The 22,337-nt window shown below is 47.5% G+C and overlaps 2 protein-coding genes across 6 annotated transcripts in view; one reads left to right on the forward strand and one right to left on the reverse strand.

Annotated features, from left to right (window-relative positions):
- Positions 1–6,676, reverse strand: part of EEFSEC (eukaryotic elongation factor, selenocysteine-tRNA specific) — a 55,767-nt gene extending 49,091 nt beyond the window's left edge. The window contains exons 1-2 of one of the 5 annotated variants that reach the window (XM_085864213.1): positions 6,479–6,676; positions 4,747–5,036 (exon numbers count right to left, since the gene is read on the reverse strand). In XM_085864213.1, the coding sequence (XP_085720339.1) occupies positions 4,747–5,026 (280 nt within the window). In that variant the 5' untranslated portion in view covers positions 5,027–5,036; positions 6,479–6,676. Of the gene's footprint in view, positions 1–4,746; positions 5,037–6,231 lie in introns of all 5 variants that reach the window. The other 4 variants (XM_085864212.1, XM_085864216.1, XM_085864215.1 and 1 more) reach the window with 4 other exon arrangements.
- Positions 6,677–7,083: 407 nt separating this feature from the next.
- RUVBL1 (RuvB like AAA ATPase 1) overlaps positions 7,084–22,337 on the forward strand; it is a 53,049-nt gene continuing 37,795 nt past the window's right edge. Inside the window, exon 1 of the mRNA XM_085864129.1 lies at positions 7,084–7,382. Within this exon, the coding sequence (XP_085720255.1) occupies positions 7,242–7,382 (141 nt within the window). The 5' untranslated portion in view covers positions 7,084–7,241. The remainder of the gene's footprint in view (positions 7,383–22,337) is intronic.

The raw sequence follows: 22,337 nt of genomic DNA on the forward strand, positions 1-22,337 counted from the left end.
CTGCCAAAGGGAGCCACGTGTCCCAGCCATGAGACCGTGTGAGGGCACGGAGCGAAAATTGGGGGGCGAGGCCCGAAATTGTGAGGACACCAACACAGGCGACGGGAATCTGGGTTGTTAGAACCAATAGTTTAAGCGAGAGGCGCTTGTTGAAAGCCCCGGGGTAGTTTAACTGTTAAATGGATAGGGTAGATTAGGAGATGTACCCCTCCGCACCATCCATCCCCTCGCTCTCGTTGTGGGCCGCTGGACCCACTTTGGGTTAGATCGCCGAACTCTGGGGAGGCCATTCTGAGGCTTCGTTGGGCCTCGACACAGGACGTTTGCTCTCCCTTATTCCCCTCCGGGAAGGGAACGTAGGGGTTGGGAGTAGGCTAGGTGACAGGATAGGTTAGCCGAACAAGGACGATAAAGGGGGTTAGGGGACGATTTATAGTGGGGAAGTAAAAAAAAAAAAAAAAAAAAAAAAAAAAAAAAAGTTGGGGCTAAATTGGGGTTTGACAAATTAAGGGAGTGGGTATGTACAGTGACAGGCAAAGGCGATAGGTTGGGAGGGAGACAGGTAGGTAGGTCCGAGCCCGCCTTCCAAGTGGCCAGCACCACCGCACTCCCTCCACCAACCTCCACTGAACGGCAAAGGCTGGCCACTTCAGCCGGCTGGCTGTTTTTCTTCAAGGCCTGTGCCGGCCCACTTCATCGGCAGCTGTTGTGTTGCTGCAAAGCCTGTGCCGGCCGGATCGTCTGCAGCTGTTTTCTTCAAGGCCTGTGCCGGCCAGTTCATCTGCCGGCTGTGTTTGCCTGCAGCGGCCTTCTTCTGCGGGCTGTGTTTGCCTGCTGCCTTTGCCATGCCATGCCCACTGCCCACGTTCACCAGCCCCGTTCAATTTTGCTTTGCCCCCCCCCCCCCCGTTCATTTCCATGTGCGCCAGGATCCGCAAGGCAACAGTTTGCAAGCTGCGAGAACTGCCCTGTTGCAGCTACAACACGGGCCTGCAGTAGCGGCCCGTGCACCGTGTTTGTGTTCATGCATCCATTCGTTGTGCTCATTGCGTGTGCCACTTGAGCTGGCACGGAGACTACGTTTGTGCAGCCCATGCACCGTTGTGGTTCACTGCGTTCAGTTCAAAAGGGAAGGCCTTGGACTGCGTGTGAGCAGCCAGCCACGTTCCCTGTCACCTGCATTGTTTTGAGCCAGAGACTGCATGCGGGCAGCCTGGCTCCCTGCTAACTGCTTTCTTTTTGCAGAGTTCATTGATCCTGGGCCACGGTTTAGTGTAAAATTTGTAAGTTAAGGTTAAGATGTACTGTAAATATGAGTGCGCCCCCGGCATGTTTGTCTTAGCGCCGGCAATTTTATTTAAGTCGTCCGTGTGAGTGAGTTTGTTTAGGTAGTTACGCAGCCCTCAGGTTATTTATTTTGGGGACACGAATACCATGAATGTCGCACTCAGGGATCCGTAGGTAAAATGTACTAGGGGAAAACTACACATGATGGCACACGAAAATTTGACGACTCGGGACGAGTCTGTAAAAAGGGGAGGGGGTAGTGTTGTGGCTACCAAATTCGCAAACCACCATTCAGGTCCCTTAGGTGAGGTATCTCGGTAAGTACATGTGTAGTTAGGCCCAAACCCGTTGTCTAGTGGGAATACATGTCATTTATGCGTGCTGCGACTCTTCAGGATAGCCGTTTTTCTTTTGCTATCTTTATTTTGGACCAACCGCCATGATTACCACCACAACCACAACATCAACCACCAACCACAACGCCGCTTCACCACAACCGCCACGACCTTCCCGTCACACCTCGCAACCGTCGCATCGCCACCGTTCTTGCCCCGCTGTGGGTACCGGTGTTGGACTCGTGCAGGGCGCGCGCCGAACAGCGTGTACAAAATCACGGATTTTGTGCTTCAAAAACGGATCAAAAACGACACACGCCCACTTTTTGCCGTCCAATCGGTGAGCGAGGGGCGGGTGGCCCCGCCCCCAGGGCGATCGATATATGCAAATTTATGGATCAAAAAGCCTTCACGCCCACTTTTTCTCGGGCCAATGGGGAGCGAGGTGAAAGGTCGAAGGGAGGGGGTCAAAGATGAGAGGGCGAAGCTACGGGGCTGATAAAAGGACCGTGTTCGTCAGTCCAGAGAGTCCAGAGGCGGAGAGTAGGAGAGTCCAGAGGCGGAGAGTAGGAGAGTCCAGAGGCGGAGAGTAGGAGAGTCCAGAGGCGGAGAGTAGGAGAGGCGGAGAGTAGGAGAGTCCAGAGGCGGAGAGTAGGAGAGTCCAGAGGCGGAGGGTAGGAGAGTAGGAGAGTCGGAAACAGAGAGTCAAGACTTCGCGGGCGGTGGAAGGAGCTGGTCGTCGTGTGCGTTGGAGTCGGAACGGAGGGGACGGAGCTGTGGAAAGGCGGCGACACCAGACGAGGGGGTGCTCGCGTCGGGAGCTGCACCCCAGGGAGGCCGACAGCGCGACCTGGCCGAGGTGGAGACGCTCGTCGCGGGATAATAAAAATCCTCTATACCCCGAGCATCAGCAACCCCCTCCTGTTTCCCGCCGCGCTGAGATAGTGCGACCAAGGGGGCCCCTTTCCCACCCCCTACCAGACACTGTCCGCGAGGCCCGCGGAGTTGAGGCGCCATCGCCGCTCCGCGTCTCATCACCAGACGGGTAGGCGCGACCCGGTCTCGGCCTCAGGCCCGCCTCATCCTTGAGGGTATTCTTTTCCTTGGTTTTGGGTATGTGTTGTCGGCGCTGTCTGTGAAGTAGAATTGTATAAGTGTTGCCGTGTGCTCGGTAGTCGGTATTAGCTCTGCATTGTGTTTTCGCTTTTACATTTGCTTTTTGTGTAAATTACATTGTGTCTTTTCTGTGTGCATTTGGTGGAATTGAATATGTGTGCTTCCCGTGTGCCGCGAATAAATGTGCTTTGTGTTGAACTGTTTCACGCTTCGCTTCGTCTTTTCCTCCATTGAATCCTCATCTTGCTTCACGTAAAGGGTTGGTAGTGGGCTGAATACGCCCGATAATTAATCGAACCGTCGAAGTCGACGATAACACCGCTCGGTTATTCTGATAGTACGGAACGGGTCGCTTAAGTGGCCCGTGTCCGAAGTCGACCTGCGGCGAGGTGCGATCGCCCGGTCTACCCTCCGCGTGGGTACTTCGGTAGGTCGAATTTGGCGAGCAACCCTATCCCACGCGGGGGCTGATTGGCTCGATCGCGGTGAGACCGAAAGGTCCACCCGTGACTGGTTCCCGGCGTTAGTCCGAGAGGGTCACGACTGGATTGTCCGTCCGGTGGGCGACGTGCCGCGATTCGAGTTACGTGGCCGTCAGCACGCCGGCGGGCGCGAAATCCGCAACAATATATATATATATATATATATATATATATATATATATATATATATATATATATATATATATATATATAATCTCTATATTAATACTGAAGGACCAATTTTGTGCTCCTCCTAGCGGTCGCGTCACGTTTTTCTCGGTACTGTGACCTGGACTGAAAGAAACTTCGTACCTGGAAGAGTGCATCGCACATAGTGGCAATAGTCAACTTTCAACTCTGAAGCAGAATAAACACTTTTCGTTGAGACGGGGGCGTGGAGTGAAGAGGCGGGGTGGGAGATGAAGAGACGGGGGTGGGCAGGGGGTGAAGAGGCGGGGGGCAAGGTAAGCAAATTTTTGGGGGGGGGAAAGCAAATTGAAAGCGGGAGACGGGGGAAATGGGGCGGGGGATGAGTGGGTGGGGGCTGGGGTGAATTAGGCGGGGAATCAAGAGACGGGGGCGGGGAGTGAAGAGGCGGGGGCGGGGCCGGGGTAATTAAATTTTGGGGTGGGGGTAAGCAAATTGAAGGCGGGGGGAATGGGGCAGGGGCGGGGGATGAGTAGCCGGGGGGAAGCACGCCCTGTCCAGTCCATGTCGCTCGAGTGTGGGTGAGCTGGTGAGGGTGGTTGAATGAACGGAATCCATCTGTGACGGGGTTTCTGCTAGTCAATTATGAATATGGATGGGGGATGACCTGAGGTAGTGTTGAACAGCTGTCTTGAAGCCCTGGATGGAAGAATGGGACTGAACAGACTGGGGAAGTTGGTTCCACAGGTGAGAGAAACGAGGAACAAATGAGTGATGAGTGGAGGTGAGCAGTGAGAGCAGTAAGCCTGGATTTTGGGAGTTTAACAAGAAGAAGGTTAGGCCACTGGAAAACTGTGTGCACCCTGCATAAACTTGGGAGGGACAGAGCCGAGAGAGGTTAGAGGGTGCAAGACCAAAAAAAGGAGGCGGTATAACACAGAGAGGCCACCAACCTATCTGTGAGGTGAGTGTAACATGCCGAGACACTTGGCTTCTCTATGAGAGATGCAAATGATTTTGAGGGCCTTTCTTTGCACGGCATCAAGAAAAGCAAGTTGTGAGGCTGGGGCACCAGCCCAAAAGGGAGAGCAATACTCCATCAAGCTGCGATTGAAGGCCTTGTTAGTTGTCAGTGTTTCTCAGTTTAGTGTTTCTCAGCAGAGCGGATCAGTACACAAAGTAAAGAAATGACAATCTTTTTCGCATACGTACTATGTACTGTAAATGGCGACCAACCACATGAGAAGTCATGATTGAAAATCAAGGTTGAATATTAAATATCCTCAATGGTAAAGAAGCAATGCTGGAGGAATGGAGAGTAAATCACACCCCAACCCCACCCCCCCCCCAAAAAAAAACCACACGAAACAAAGACATGCCTCCGATGATGGTACGGATCAGCGAGGCATGACCGGGACAATCCACGAGGGTAAACTGGAGCTGGGTGTATCCGTGCCGGAGCAGGGCTGGTGTTGAAGGCACGGCAAAAGCAGAGAATCCCAGATCCAGCGTGATTCCTCGCTCCTTGCTCTGTGGGTTCTTGTCGAAGGCAGCGGTCGATGCAGTGATGCTTAAAGCCTTGGCGATGGAGGTCTTACCACTGTCCACATGTCCCAACATGCCCACATTGAAGTTAAGGGTCTTCTCCATTTTCGCCATTGTGCACAAGCTTTTGAAGACAAGAAAATTAAATTATTATTTTCTTTGAAAGTCAATATCAAAACGAATCGAACAATAAAGTCCCAAAAATTTTGTTAACAAGAAGAGGGTTACTGGTTAACCAAAACAGTGAACCAAGTTTATTACTAACGGGGGCTACACTGTGTTGCCAGTGGTAGGGGGGGAGGGACCACCAAGCACTGCCAGGGGTTGGGGGGAGGGGCCACCAAGCGCTGCCAGGGGTTGGGGGGAGGGGCCACCAAGTGCTGCAAGGGGTTGGGGGAGGGGCCACCAAGCGCTGCCGGGGGTTGAGGGAAGGGGCCACCAGGTGCTGCCAGGGGTTGAGGGAAGGAGCCACCAGGCGATGCCGGGGGTTGAGGGAAGGGGCCACCAGGAGATGCCGGGGGTGAGGGAAGGGGCCACCAGACACTGCCAGGGGTTGGGGGAAGGGGCCACCAAGCGCTGCCGGGGGTTGGGGGAAGGGGCCACCAGGCTCTGCTGGGGGTTGGGGGAATGGGCCACCAGGTGCTGCCGGGGGTTGAGAGAAGGGGGCACCAGGCGCTGCTGGGAATTGGGGGAAAGGGCCACCAGGCGCTGCTGGGGGTTGGTGGGAGGGGCCACCAAGCGCTGCCGGGGGTTGGGGGAAGGGGCCACACATGCACACACACACATACACACGCACACACAGGCACACACACACACGCGCACACACACACAAACACACACAAACACACGCACACACACACATGCGCAAACACACACGCGCAAACACACACGCGCAAACACACACACACACACACACGCGCAAACATACACACACACACACACACACACACACACACACACACACGCAAACACACACACACACACACACACACACACACGCCCGCAAACACACACACACACACACACACACACACACACACACACACACACACACACACGCAAACACACACACCCACACACACACACGCGCACAAACACACACACAAACACACACACACACACGCGCAAACACACACACACACACACACGCGCGCTCAAACACACACACACACACACACACACACACACACACACACACACACACACACACGCGCTCAAACACACACACACACACACACACACACACACACACACACACTATTTTTCTTCATCTTCATCGCCCCTATCTATATTGACCCTAATCCTCTTTTTTAACCCACCTCCTTCACCCTCCTCAGTAATGATCACTAACCCTCATTTTTTATCCCCTCATCGTTCGTCTTCGTGGTTTTGGATCTCCCTTTTAACCGCCAACAATCCCTCCAACTTCTCTCCCTCATCATCATTCACGTCCATCATGTTTCTTACCCCCTTGTTCCTCAAACAGCACGAAACTCTCTTGAACTTGATCAACTTCAGTTCCTTAAAACCATAAAATAAACTTCAATATCAATCATTGTTTCTTACATTTTTATTTACAGCCAAACATCTCCAGGTGAGGTAAACATGAAACTCTTCCCGATCGACTCGTTTACCAATCAGACAAACAAATCTACATTTTAATTCTCATCGTATGACGTATCTCACAAAATTTCGGAATATTTGAGTTAAAATGAATGTTAAAATTTATGAATGCGCCGCCTGAGCCTCTACCCGCCAGGCACGTTCGTGTATTTCACGTCGAACGGTAACTGCGCAATGTACATACTGTCTGTGAGAATCATTGATAATAAAAATGGTATATAGTCAGGAGTGAAAACGGAATATTAATCTGAAACGCAAATTAACACCATGCCGCCAATTTTGCGGCCGTGGAAGGAGTGTTAATGGAATAATGACGTTGAACGCGATTCCACGCTCTTCCGCCAACTTTGCCGCCATGGTCGACATACAGCGTACAATTAAGTGTGAATGAAAATATTCAAGTAAACATTACGGCAAGATTTCAGTTTTTGATACTTTAGTCTAAATTCAAATTACATCTGAGTTCTAGCATCTAGATTGTCTGAATTCTTGTGAGACGCGTGAAAGTTTTATTTTGTATTATGCGTGGACACAATTGTAAGGCGGTGTAGACGGCGGTAGCAACGTCGATCGAAACGGAATTTTTTAATTTCTCTGCTGCAGATTCGCCACGGTGTCGGTGCACGCGGTCGGTGTGTTCGTACTCCAGGTTTAACTTCCTGGTTCATCACGTTGCTCTCGACGATCCGACACACTGGCCGCAGCGATGAAAATCGAAGAGGTGAAGAGCACGACGAAGACGCAGCGCATCGCGGCGCACAGCCACGTGAAAGGCTTGGGCCTGGACGACAATGGTTACGCGCGGCCCAGCGGCGCGGGTTTGGTGGGACAAGAGAATGCGCGGGAGGTTTGTCCGCGCTTTATGTCCCTTGCGATTTGTGTCCATCACGCTGTTTGTGCAGCCGAACTGTCACAGGTTAATATGATCATGAGGCAGTTTTCCCAGACTTTTACTCGCGATTCTATTCCGTTGTCATGGAAACCATTATAACGGTCGTTTTCTATCCATAGCAACGCAGTTCCAACGATCGACGGATCGTACTGTACATCTGTGAAGCATTACTTTTCCTTGAGGAACGAACGTCGAACGCCCGGTTGGGGAAAGTTTTTTTATTAATATGGAATAGGCAAAGCCTAGAAGCGAACGTAGAATTCTTCTTACATTCGCTTCTGACTTTACATAAAACTTGTTCACAACTGTATACTTGCCAACAAGACCGTGGGACGTGAAAGCGCCGCACAGCTGATGATTTTGACGCAATTTCCGGTTACTTCGGCCTGGATTCGGGATCAGTGATCAAATAATGTAAATCACGATGAAAAAATATTTTTTTGATGATGCGGGAGATATCTTTATTAAAATTAACTTTGGGGAAAAAAATTGAATAAATACAATACAAACGATCACTTCTGGTCAAGAATAAAGGAAATTAAAAGTTCTGGAAAGAGTTTCAAAATCACTCCCGGTAATGTTAAATACAAAATAAACACTTCCTGTCATGAAAAAAAATCACTTTCGGAAGTATAAAATTAACTTTGGGAAAAAAAAATAATTGAATAAATAAATATACACTTGCGGTCATGATCTCCCGGCATGCATCATTCCCCATGACAAAAACCGGAAACAAAAAAAAAACCCGGAAGCAAAACAAAAACCGGAAGCAAAATGGTCATAGGCAACGACACGGATTCACAATTGCCAGGGTATTGTGTTGTTTTTGTTGTTTCCTATTCTCTCATGTGCGTGCGTTAAGTAATATTCACAAGATAGAAATAAAACCCAATCGTGTTTATACACCGCACAGCGTTTAACGACAACCGGAAGCAAAAGGTCATAGCTAACGACACGGATTTGAAATAGCCAGGGGTATTGTGTTGTTGTTGTTGTTTTTTTTCCTATTCTCTCACGTGCGCGTTAAGTATGAAGCTCACTGCTGTGGTGTATGGGCATAGAGTGCTGAGGGGCGTGGAGTGGTTATGATAATAGTCACGTGGTTAGCGGGTTCATATATCCTTACACGCCCGCTGGAGGGACACACAGTGGTGTATATCCGGACATGCAATAAACCAGAGTTACGACTACACTCTCACGACTACACTTTCTCCATGCTTCACTGCACCCCGGACACCACAACTGCGTTCGCTATGAGGCAGTTTTTCCCACACTTTTACTCGCGATTCTATTCCGTTGTCATGGAAACCATTATAACGGACATTTGTATCCATAGCAACGCAGTTCCAACGATCTACGGATCGTACTGTACATCTGCGAAGCATTACTTTTCCTTGAGGAACGAACGTCGAACGCCCGGTTGGGGGAATGTTTTTTTATTATTATTATTTATTTCCAGTGGAGGAGGGGGCATGGACTCGTCAAAAGCAAACAACATCAACCACACAACCCCCCTTGACAAGACCCCCACCAACAGCACTCCGTACACATGCACACAATCACACATCAATACTCAAACTACGTGAAAGTCTTATCAACATCCCCATACCCTCCATCTCCACAACTTCCAGGTACCTATCTTATTCTAATTTAAACTTATCTACTGTTTCTGCTGCCACTACCTTTCCAGGGAGACCATTCCATTCATTAACTACTCTCTGAGTAAAAGTCCCATGCCTTGCTACCCTCTTAACTCTCCTCTTCTTTATTCTTGGGCTCTGGCCCCTGGTCCTATCACTATCTACTCTGTTGAATAATTCATCTGCACTTATTTTATCTCTACCTTTCATTATGTTGAACATCTCCATCATATCTCCTCATAACCGCCTCCTTTCTAGTGTGTAAAGCCCTGTCTCCTTCAGCCGCTCCTCACAGCTGAGTCTAGCTAAACCCGGAATCCATCCTGTAGCTCTATGCTGAACCCTCTCTATGGCATCTATGTCCTTCCTGAATTGTGGAGACCAAAACTGCACACACTATTCTTGGCAATTCTCCTGACTGTTCTTGGGCAAAAGTTGAAGAAAAACACCTGTTTAATATGCCTGTCGTCTCACTTTCCTCATTAAAACCACTCTCCCGGTGCTATTCGTCAATGGGCCCACACTGGTCCCAACCTTTTCTTTTCCCCTGATATACTTAAAGAAAGCCTTGCTATTATATTTAATATTCTTAGCCATGTCCTTCTCATACTCTCTTTTGGCTTGTCGAGTTATTTTCTTAACTTGCCCCTGTTTACTCCGACAGTGATACAAATCTAACTCCACTCCTGTTATTTTAAACCTAATAAATGCCTTCTGCTTCTCCTTAATATCGTTCCTTATCTCAATGCTCAACCACCCTGGACTTTTTCTGCTTCGAGTTTTCCACCTCATTGGAATGCACTTACTCTGCACTCGACACATCTGGTCCTTGAAGGTTTCCCATTTCTCTGATGCTGATTGTCCTGTTGTTGGAGTCTCCCAATCTACATCACCCAACTCTCTCCTCATACCCTCAAAGTTTGCCTTCCTGAAAGATAATAGCCTTACCCTCCGATCACTTTTAACCTGCCCATGCTCAGGGGAAATGTATTGTTACGGCTGTGGAAATTCGCATTACACCATAAAGGACCCTCAGGTGAGATATCATAGGTGCATGTGTAGTTAGCCCAAACCCGTTGTATAGAGGGAATTTATGTGATCCATCCGGGCTGCGACGCTTTGAGTCAGTCGTTTTTCTTTTTCTATCTTTTATTTCAAACACACAACATTTCAACAACCATGCCATCCCCATCACAGCGCCAACCACACTGCAACCACGCCAACTCCACCATCTACGCTACTACATCTTCCCCACTACGTCCGCTTCCGAACCTCAAACAAAGGCGCCAAGGAGGGAACTGCGAGGATGCGCAGGTTTCCCCGCCTGTTCCTTCCGTTTGACTTCCCCGCGCTTTGGAGTGGAGGAGGGGCGATGCAGGTCAAAGGTCAGAGGTCATGTAAAGGATGGGCCTCTTTTTGGGGGAATAATTCTCTGGCCCAGAGCCAAAAACTGACTCCCCCGGCCCCCGCACGGGGCGGGGTGGAGGGAAAGCATGAGGGAACGCCCTTTTCGGGAACCCTCTTGAAGGAAGGTGGAGCTGAGAACGGGGCGGGGTGAAGGGCGGAGCCCCGCGCTATAAAAGACGGGCACGGGCGGGCGCGCTGTCGCTTCTTCCTCTTCAGCCTCTTCCTCTTCAGCCGCTTCCTCTTCAGCCTCTTCCTCTGGAGCCTCTTCCTCTGGTGCGCTTTCTCTTCCGCCTCTTCCTCTTCGTCTTGGCTGGTGGTCTGGTTGGTCTTCGGTTGGTTTTTGTCGGGAGTTGGTCTTAGGAAGAGGTCCTGCGCCGCGCCTTGGCGAGCGGCCCTGTCACGAAGGTACGGACTGGAGACGCGGCAGCGCCCGTTGCGAGGTGGACCTGCGCGTCCGGACGGGGAGTGCCGGAGAGGGTTCGCCGGCCGCGAGAGAGGTCGGGGCCAGGCGCGACCACACTGACGGTCGCGGGAGAGGGACTCACCAGCCATAAAAGGGAAGTCGCGACTTCTTTTTCTTTTCTTTCCTTTGCTTTTTGTATAAATGACTGTGGGAGGCGCCTGTCCGACAAGTAAAACTGCATAAGTGTTGCCGTGTGTACGCATAGTCGGTTTTAACTGCTTTTCTTCTTGCATTTGCTTTTTGTGTATGGCTGTTAAAACGTACTTTCCGTGTGTCGCGTAATAAAGTGCTTGCATGTTGCACTGTGCCCGTTTCGCTTCGTCTCCTTCCTTTTAATTGACTCTCCATCCTGCTTCACGTAAAGGGTTCGTAGTGGGTGCAACATCCCGGTAATTAATCTGAACCGTCCAGGTCGACGATAACACCGCTCGGTTATCCCGATAGTACGGAACGGGCCGCCCAAGCGGCTCGTGTCCGGAGTCGACCTGTGGCGAGGTACGATCGCCCGGTTTACCATCCGCGTGGGTACTTAGGTAGGTCGAGTTTGGCGAACAACCCTATCCTACGCGGGTGGCCGATTGGCACAATTGTGGTGTGGTCGAAAGGCCCACCCTTGACGAGCTCCCGGCGTTGGTCCGAGACGGTCACGACAGAATTGTCCGTCCGGTGGGCGACCTGCCGCGATTTGAATTACGTGGCCGTCCGCACGCCGGCGGGCGTGAATTCGCAACTATATATATATATATATATATATATATATATATATATATATATATATATATATATACATATATATATATACATATATATATATATATATATATATATATATATATATATATATATATATATATATATATATATATATATATATATATATATACACACACACACACACACACACACACACACACACACACACACACACACACACACACGAAAATAGTCTTTTTCACATATTTTTTAATTTGTGTTTTTGGATGCAAATCGGACTCTTGGAAAGATAGAAAATACGAGAAGTATCGGTGAATAAGAGCTGTTGAGTTCCTACCATTTCCTGTTATTTTAAATACAAGCAGACACCAGCAGTGGATAAAACACACACACACACACTAGATGAAAAAATTTAACATAACTTCTCTTGTGGCCTTGGAACCAAGCAAACATATTTTTAACAGCTCCCACATCATTAATAGCAAAAATCGTCATTTAAAAAGTTGATTGTAAACTTACCCTGCGCATTCACAAGCCCCCAGATATGACCTTTCCATCGGTGTTAAGAAGGACCCAAGCCAGATACGGTGTCTCCCGAAGGGCAGTCTGTCTGCAACATTTCAGTCTCATGTAATCATAGCTGGAACAAGCTTTGTGTATTTTCACGCCACGAAGATGTCCTTTGTCGAACATTTGGGAGCCATTAGTGCTGCGGCCATTCCCCATCAGGGCCCTAAAAAGCAGGGTAACCCCTCCCCAAGGTAGAACAAACCACAACCATAATTTTTTGGTTTATTGGGATGTCTGAAGTAGGAAATGGATGGTTGTGAAAAAATATATTGGGGATAGCATGTATTTTGGTCATGATTTGTGTTAGTAGTCTCCATTAATTTGGCGAATGTTGCGAAATCACGAAAATGACTGTTAAACCTGCAATTTTCAACCGATTTGCACAAATAAGGTGTCATTTTGTAGGACATCTGAAAGGGCAGTACATAATTAGGTTGTGACAGAATTGTTTTGCCTAAAAAAAAAAAAAAATAAGAGTGTGTATGTGTCAAATCCAATTCCAAGGAACATGTTTTTAGTCCCTGTTATTTTACCAGTCCTTCTTTGTCTTTGTCGGGCAGAGAAACTTTCATCATTGAATACAGTACAAGAAAAGCATAATGGATGGTGAACCTCCTGATAATAAACCTTGTTTGAACACTAAACAATGTATATTGTGCTTCAAATCCCTTACAAAAGGAGGTGCTGTTGTCAAGAATCCAACCCAAGATGGCCTAAGGACTATCATGAATGTATGGTTCTGGAACTATGAACCAGAATAGCACTAAGTTCCTTGACTTTGCAAGAAGTCATGGACTTAGGGTGGCTGGTTCATGGTTTCAGCGCCCACAAGCTCATCGCTGGACTTGTTATTCCAACGCTGGCGGTGTGGCAAAGGAGATTGACCATGTCCTCATCGACGGTCGCTGGAGGATGATCCAGAACTGCAGGGTCTACCGGAGTGCTCAGTTCCTCAATACTGACCACCGGCTTGTTGTAGCAACTCTAAAGCTGTACCTTAAATCCTGGAGAATGCACGGTTCGTACGGGTCCTTAAAACCCATAAAAGTCCAACATTTCTGAGTTGTACAATTTAAGTACCTAAATGTCCTTAAATTTCAGGAAAATGTTCAAAAGTCAACAAAAGTAAATAAAAATCAGATTTTCCTGTTATTTGGTGAAGGGTGTTTCATTTTCCTCGCACTAGTATTCTAAACAAGGACAAATGTGTCCAAGAGCCGCGTCCTAAAGGTTTTGTCTTCACCAGAAGAAGAAGAAAAAGAAAAAAAAAAAACAACAACTTGCGATATTTCGTCACATGCCTTGACGGAGCCAATAGCGAGAGCCGTCATGGACGATCGTCGTTCATGGACGTCATGGACGATCGTAAAGATACCTCTGCCAGGCGCGATGATTTTACTGATGTAACTGGGTGTAAAGACTTCCCATTGAAATTTTGTAAGCACAGATGGGTTGAGAATGGTCCTGTCTGCAGCAGAGTTATTCTATTGTGGCCTCACCTGAGGTTATTTGTCGAGGCATGTGAAAGAAAGAAGAAGCCGAAACCAACCAGCAACTCTTACAAAACTCTGCATGGTGCAATGAACGATAAGCTATCTGTTGCAAAACTCTCTTTTTTCAGGTCAGTAGCCAGTGCAGTTGAACCATTTTTAGCCTTGTACCAAACAGACAAGCCAATGGGTCCCTTTCTTGTTCATGATATTGAGAGACTTGTCAGAAATTTGTTCTAGAGGTGTGTTAAGCCAGTTGCATTACAAAATGCTTCTACTGCATATGACTTGTTATAGCTGGATCTTGAAAAGGAAAGGGTAGAAAAGAAAAAGATTGAAGTTGGTTTCAAGGCTGAAAGTGAACTGAAGTCCCTCCTGAGAACCAAGGCCATCAGTGAACGCTCGGTGTTTCAGTTCAAAGAAGAATGTAGGCTATTTGTGGTGAAATGTGTCAACAAAATCTTTGAAAGGTCTCCTCTTAAGTATAGTTTAGCCAGAAATATGGCTTCTCTGGATCACAGGTTGATGGTGACTGATCAAGAACACTCAAAGTCCAAATTCAAATGCCTGTTGGAAAATTTGGTGACTCTGAACAGAGTTGATGGTGATAATGTAGATATGTTGGTTGCGAGTTACAAAGAATTACTGCAGGATGTAGTAGGGTCTGAACTGAAGTCTCTAGGTTCAAGGACTTCAAGGTTGAAGATGACAGGGTAGATGTGTTACTCTATGAATGTGCGGGTAAAAACAAGAAGTTTGAGAAGTTGTGGGGGGTAGTTCGTAAAGTGTTGCTAGTTTCCCATGGTCAGGCGTCTGTTGAGAGGGGTTTTTCCCTCAACATACAGATAGAGAAGGACAACCTGGGTGAAGGCATCCTTGTTGCACTCAGGCAGATTATTTATTATTTTGTACTGGTAGGTGGAATGCTCAAAGTTGAAATCACAAAGGAACTGCTATCCTCAGCCTCCAGTTCTCGACACAAATACCATCAATATCTTGGAGAAGAGAAAAGAAAGGAAGGGCAAGAAGCCATCCAAAGAAAACGAAAAATGGTTGAAGATGAAGTGGATGGTTTGAAAAAGAGAAAGGTGTTGGAAACTGACATAGAAGGTCTGACCACATTGTCAGAAAAATATGCAGACGAGGCTGAGGCAAAAGGTGGCAAAACTAGCCACAGTCTTCTGGTAAAATCAAATGCTCTCAGGCACTCTGCCAAGCAAAAACGGGGGGAACTCAAAGTTCTGGAAAGAGAAATTGAGGAGAAGACTAAATCCTTGCCTGCTATGTCCTAATTGGATATTACAATGACATGTAGCTAACAAAATGTACTGTTTTGTTGCGTAGAAGCAGTCAGGAGCTGCTGCCATCTGGAAACTTGTGACTGCTCCTGGCTGATTCTACAGTAACTGTGAAGTGAATTTACCAATTGGCTGTGTGGCGCGTTGTGCCTTGTCGACTGAATAAGCTCCTGCTGTGTTCTGTATGTTCATTATTAAAATAGATATTTTGTAAACTTACTATCTTTGTTAATTTCTAGGTGACTCACCTCAATTTACCCCTGGAATTTCTAGGATGTGGTCCTTAAAAAGGGGTTATTTTAGCCCTTAAAAGTCCTTAAAAAGTCCTTAAAAAAGACATCTCAAAATAAGTGGGAACCCTGGAATGGTACCATCCCAGCCTCGGCTGGATGTTGGCAAGCTCAAGGATGAGAGAGTAGCTGAGGAGTTTGCGAACAGGCTGAGTGGACATTTGGGGTGTCTGGGTGCTTTGGGGGGTCCTGAAGAGTTGTGGAGTGCCTTCAAGACCACCGTCCTTGATGTTGCCGGTGGATGTCTTGGAACTCACCACAGGGCAAAGAAGAATTTTGTTTCTCAAGGGACACTGGATACCATTGACCAGAGTCGCAGGGCCAGGCTGAATGGCAGAGCTGAGCTGTTCAGGGAGCTGAGGCGTAAAACTGTACGTGCGCCTAGGGTGGACAAGGAGGCCTATGTGCGAGGAATCTGTGAGGGGGTAGAGCATCACCTGTGGACAGGCGATTCTCGTCCCGCTTACAGGGGAATTCGCGCATTGCATTCATCCAAGCCCATCCCTCGGAGCACTGCAGTTAGAGCAGAGAGTGGTAGGCTCTTGACAGAGGAGTCTGAAGTGAAGGCCCGCTTGGTCGGTTACTTTGAGCGGTTGTACCAGGCTGATCCCCCAGCTGTCGAGTTGGACGTCAAGGGTGTTACAATCCCTGTTGCTGAACCTCCAATCAACTGTGGTCCACCTTCGCTTGTGGAAACACGGGCTGCGGTGAACCTGTTGAAACGGGGTAAAGCTCCAGGGATCTGTGGCATCCATGCTGAACTTCTCAAGGCTGGTGGAAATGCTGCACTCGTGTCGTTGCATGCAGTTTTGTTCTCTGCCTGGAATGGAACACAGGCATCATCCCAACTGACTTGAAGAGAGGCCTTGTTGTCCCTCTCTGGAAAGGGAAGGGTGATCGCAACGACTGCAACAACTACTGAGGGGTGACGCTGCTCTCAGTGCCGGGCAAGGTCTTTGCTCGGATAATTATTGATAGGGTTCGCCACCATCTGCTTGAGCACCAGCGTCCAGAGCAGTCAGGCTTTACACCAAAGCGGTCAACGATTGACCGTATCCTTGCTCTTCGTGTCCTCACTGAACACAGACGAGAGTTTCAGCAGGGGCTGCTTGCAGCCTATGTTGATCTCTGTAAAGCGTTCAATTCAGTGAATCGGGATGCCCTCTGGAGGATTCTTGGTCTTCGTGGGGTGCCACTAAAACTGATCGATCTGATGTCTGAACTCTACTTTGGTACTGAGAGTGCTTTGAAGTGTGGTGGTACCATCCCTGACTTATTTCCAGTTGTTACTGGAATTCGTCAGGGGTGTGTACTGGCCCCCACACTTTTCAGCACTTGTTTGGACTGGATTTTAGGGAGGATGTCTGAAAGAAAAAGCTGCGGTGCATCGTTTGGGAATGTCAAGATCTCGGACCTTGATTTCGCAGATGATGCAGTCATCTTTGCGGAGACTTTAGATATCCTTTTGGCGGCCCTCGAGGTACTGAATGAGGAGTCGGAGCCGCTGGGATTACGGGTTTCTTGGGTCAAAACTAAGATCCAGGCTTTCAATGACATCTTGGATGCTGCTGTCCTGTCTGTGTCTGTTTGTGGTGAGGATATTGAGGTCGTGGAGAGATTCTCTTACCTTGACAGTGACATTCATGTCTCTGCTTGCTGTGAGTCAGAGGTCAATAGACGTCTGGGTCGGGCCTAGGGAGTCGTGGATTCACTGGATCATGGGGTGTGGCGCTGCTGGTACCTGTGCGGGAGGACGAAAGTCCGAGTCTTCAGGTCCTTGGTGCTTCCAGTCTTGCTCTATGGATGCGAGACTTGGACTCTGACCAAGGATCTGAGACGGAGACTTAATTCCTTTGGTACCAGGTCTCTTCAGAGAATCCTTGGCTATCGCTGGTCAGATTTTGTGTCCAACGAGCGATTGCCGAGAGAGACTCGGATGAGATTTGTTACCTGCATGGTCCGTGAGCATCAGTTGCGGCTGTATGGACATGTGGCTCGTTTTCCTGACGCTGATCCTGCTCACCAGATTCTCTCAGCAAGGTTGTCTCGTGGGTGGAGGAGGACAATGGGCTGACCACGTGCCTCGTGGTTGCAGCAGGTTGACCAGCATCTCAAGGAGATGGGGATGGGCCTGGCATCTGCCTGGGGGAAGGCCAGACGGAGGCCCCTGGAGTACCGACGGAAAGTGGACGCAGCGACACGCTGTTCTGACACATGCTCCCACACCTGACCTGACCTGAATGTATGTAAGAAACGCAAAGATGAGGTCTATGAATTATTTTCACCCTTAGAAGACCAAATTCTCTCCAGCGATATTCATGTGAGCTTCCACAAACTTTGCCCAGCAAAATATACAATTTCCTCAAACAATTACGTGTATGATGATGCCGCAGGTCCATCTACAAGTAGTCCCTCATTGCGCAAAGCAGTAGATTAAATCCTTCCAATTTCAATATCTGTACTCAATGTTTTGTTTGTGGCAAAGGAGACAAGAAATCAGAAAAATTGACTTCAATTACAACCGGAAGTTGTAAATCCACCAGACAGAGAGTTCTGGAAGCAGCTGCCAAACAAAATGATGAAGAGATTCATACTCGAATGCTTACACATTCAGACCTCTTTGCCTTTGATGCAAAGTATCATCGGAGTTATTATGGACATTATATCAGTGATTGCAACATTGAAGCAGCATGTTCGAAGGCAGCCACATCTGACAAAGAACAGACTTGTCACGAGAAAGCATTCCACGTTGTTCAGAATGAGCTTGACAAATCGGTGCTATCCCAGAAATTGACTGTGACAAGCCTCTCTCTCTCTCTCCTGAAAGAAAAGTATGTCCAAGCATTGGTTGACATAGGGGTGACTGATGCACAACAATATTCGTCCTGGAAGTACAGGAAGAACTGGGAAAGAGCTGGAAAGCAAGGGATGAATCTGATGTGCAGAATGTGGTTAATGTGATTACCAACAGTCAGAACCCATTTGATATAGAGACTGCGCCTTCAGAGCTGGTAAACATCATCACAGGTCAGGTTGCGTCTCCAGAAGTAGCCAAGAGTCTCACTGGATTTCTTGACGATGGTCATCAAAAGCACACAGAGTTCATGGAAAAGAGGCTGGCACCAGTATCTAAGTCTGTTTCATTCTGGAATCCAGAAACACGAAAGAAGATTATGACCTTTGCAGACATGAAGAAGTCCATTAACATAGATATGGACACCAAGAAGTTGATGATTGATTCTTCTTCTTCTTCTTTCGGCTGCTCCCGTTCAGGGTCGCCACAGCGGATCATCCGTATGATCCGCATAGTGATTTGGCACATGTTTTACGCCGGATGCCCTTCCTGACGCAACCCTGGTCGCCTCTTACGACACAGGGAAATGGTACACCTATTTTAACCGGGGTATACACCGGCCCAGTACACTGGTACTCATTTCGCCGACCTCGGAAGGATGACAGGCTGAGTCAACCCCCTGGTGTATTAATTCAGTGGCCCAACGGGGCTTGAACTCAGGACCTTTTGGATCCCAAGCCGCTGCCCAAACCACTGCGCCAACACCAGGCTCAAGTTGATGATTGATTCAGAAGTGTTATTTCGAAGGCTTCTGGCTTCTAAATGTCAAAACAGTGAAATGTGAACATGGAAACAGTCTTACAGCATGAGCTTGCAGTCATCCCACCTGCCTTGTTCTATGATGATGGCAACATGAGGGAGTGTGTTAAAGCAGATCTAGCCAGTAAATTGGAGTCAACAACACAGGAAATCCTTGAGCTTCCACCATTTGATGGTCAAGGGATTTACATATATGATGGGATAGCGCTTCTTCAAGGGATACATGAAACACAGTTCAACACTTTCAGGGATATTGCACAGCTTATCTTATGCAAAATTGTTGCCCTGCTCAATAATTCATGGAACATCAAGTCTGTAGTCCTTGTGTTTGATTGTCATGATGTCCCCCATTCTGTCAAGTATCAAGAAAGACAACGCAGAGGTGGCACTTCTGCAGTTACAAGTCATGTAATTGCTCCAGACAGAGTTGTGCCACATTACAGGAATTTCCTAAAGGATTCTGCTAACAAGGCAAACCTTGCAGCATTCATATCACAGTCATTACTAGATGACCCACCTGGACTGATCAATGGCCAGAGTATAGCAAAAGCATGTGTATTTCCAGAAGCTGAGAGAGTTGTAACCATTGACTCAAATGGAAAAATAAATCTTCTCCGGCTCTTCAGCACACAAGAAGAAGCAGACACTCGGATGCTTCTTCATGCCATTGACCTAGCATCATTTCATGAAAGGCTGATCGTGAAGTCAGATGATACAGATGTCCTAGTCTTGCTGGTTCACTATCTAAATGAAGGCAAACTGCCAAAGTTAACATACATGCATTCTGGATACACTGGACAAAGATCAAATCGGGAAAGATTTATACCGGTTCATAGTATCTGTCAAAATGTAGGAGAAAATGTAGCACGTGCCTTACCATCTGCACACGCCCTTACTGGGTGTGATAGCACCAGTAGTCTCTACAAGATTGGCAAGAAAACAGCCTTCAGTAAGCTAGTTCAATATGCAGAGGATCTTCCTGCTCTGAGCACCCTGGACACAACTCCTGATTTGACAGAAAACCTGCAGGATGCTCGTCGGTACACATTAGCATTGTATGGAAACAAAAAGAAATCCAATCGCAACTTATGTACAACTTTAGATGAGTTACGGTATGAATTTGCTTGCAAGAGTGACAAACCTGCATCAGCATTTCCTCCAACTGAGGATGCTTTCCTTCAACATGTGTTGCGTGCCAAGTACCAGTTAACTATATGGAGGCAATGTGAAGTTTCGAAACCACACCAGTTGAGCCCAATTGGTAATGGCTGGAGATGGGATGAGAATTTCTTCCATGCAACCTGTTTACTATGTGAAAGAGGCTGCACCCATTGAAGTCCAAGACCTAACTCACATGTACTGTATGGATGCTGAATGCAAGACTTCACAGAAATGCCACTGTTTGGCATTAGGATTGCCTTGCACTGACTTCTGTTCATGTCTCGATATGGAATGTGACAACAAACGTGAAGCCCCTTTTGCTGCAGATGAGAGTGACTTGGACAGTGATTATTTTGATTAAATCTCTTTGTGAATTTCATATTCAGGACCATTTTATGCAGAATGTTTTGTTAAATATGTTTGCTAGTTTCAGTGTTAAAGCAAAAAATATTAGTATACAACAAAATGTAAGATAGCATTTCGGAATAAAATTAGTTGGTAAAATCACAGTTTTTCAGTTTTGAAAACTTAATGATTCAGATTTAGCTACTGAGATGATCTGAAAGCAACATACTCTTGATTCTGTACAAAATGACTTTTTAATTATGAAAATTGGTTGATAACACTGAACAACAAATTTCAAAAAAATTTTTTTACTGGAGATGTGTAAAGTGATTAAGACTAATTTGGGTACGCTGATTTCAAAAATCATAACTGTTTTGCTGTATCACGTCAGGATTTTCAGGAACAGAAATATTCCCATTGCCTAGAAGTCAGGATTTCAATGAAATTTACATATGTCTTTAACATGTCTATTTCGTACAATTGTTGTTAACTTGTGTTATATTTCTTTCTTTCAGATAAAGATGAGTAGGCGTTCCTGTACCAATCATCCTGACAACTTCTGTTATGTCTGTGGTCGGTATACCAAAAAAGATCAACAGCGAAGTATATCTACAGCAGTGAAAATGAAGGCCGCCTACTTTCACTACTTCGGGTGTAAGGTGGGGACCAAGAACAGAGCTGGGCACCACACATCTGCTGCACAAGCTGTCACACAACCTTGACTCAGTGGTTGGTGGGCAAGCGCGCGAGCATGCCATTTGCGGTGCCCATGATATGGCGTGAGCCGCAGAATCATCATGATGATTGTTATTTCTGCTGCACAAGCATCGCCGGCTTCAACAAGAAGAATAAAGGTCACATCAAGTACGCTGACTGCGTCTCTGCTCGTAAACCTGTGCCTCATGATGACGAGAACCCCGTTCCAACACCTCCAGCTGATCAGAACATAGCTGTAAGCAGTGGTGAAGAGGATGGTGATGATGAACCTTTTGAACCCGACACTCAAGAATCACACCTTCTGAACCAGGGAGACTTAAATGATCTTGTAAGAGATCTCTCGCTGTCAAAGGCGAAGGCAGAGCTGCTTGGATCAAGGCTGCAGCAGTGGAATCTACTTGAACCTAACACCAAGATATCCTTGTTCAGAGCACGTCACAGAGACATGGCTGAGTTCTTTGAGATGGAAGACACGATGACATTCTGCAGTGACATCAACGGTCTGTTGAAAGAACTTGGGTGTGATCACGATCCTGCAGACTGGCGCCTCTTCATCGACTCGGGGAAGAACAGCTTGAAGGCTGTTTTGCTCCACAATGGCAACGAGAAACCATCAGTCCCACTGGCTCACGCGTTCGGCATGACAGAGACCTATGAGACTATGCGGCAGCTGCTTGATTCCATCAAGTACAATGACTTCAACTGGCACATCTGTGGAGACTTGAAAGTGGTGGCGCTGTTGTTAGGGCTGCAGTCAGGCTACACGAAATACATGTGCTTCCTTTGTCTCTGGGATAGCAGAGACGACAAGAATCACTAGACGAAGAAAGATTGGGAAGAGCGAAAAGAGCATGTACCTGGTCGACACAACGTGAAGCATGTCGCCCTTGTCGACCCAGCCAAGGTTTTCCTTCCACCACTCCACATAAAGCTCGGCTTGATGAAAAGTTTTGTACGGGCAATGGATCTGAATGGGCGTGGGTTTTTATACCTCAAGGAAAAGTTTGGCAACACCTTGTCGGAGGCCAAGATCAAGGCTGGTGTCTTTGTTGGACCGCAAATCCGACAGATTATGAAGGACGAAACTTTTCCGACAACTCTAAACCCCAAAGAGCTGGCAGCGTGGAGGAGCTTCAAAGCTGTGACGGACAACTTCTTGGGGAACGAGCGCGCGGACAACTATGAAGAAATAGTGCAGCAGC

This window comes from Eptatretus burgeri, chromosome 18, assembly GCF_056783735.1.
Source record: "Eptatretus burgeri isolate ZD-2024b chromosome 18, Ebu_testis_v1, whole genome shotgun sequence".
NCBI lineage: Eukaryota > Metazoa > Chordata > Myxini > Myxiniformes > Myxinidae > Eptatretus > Eptatretus burgeri.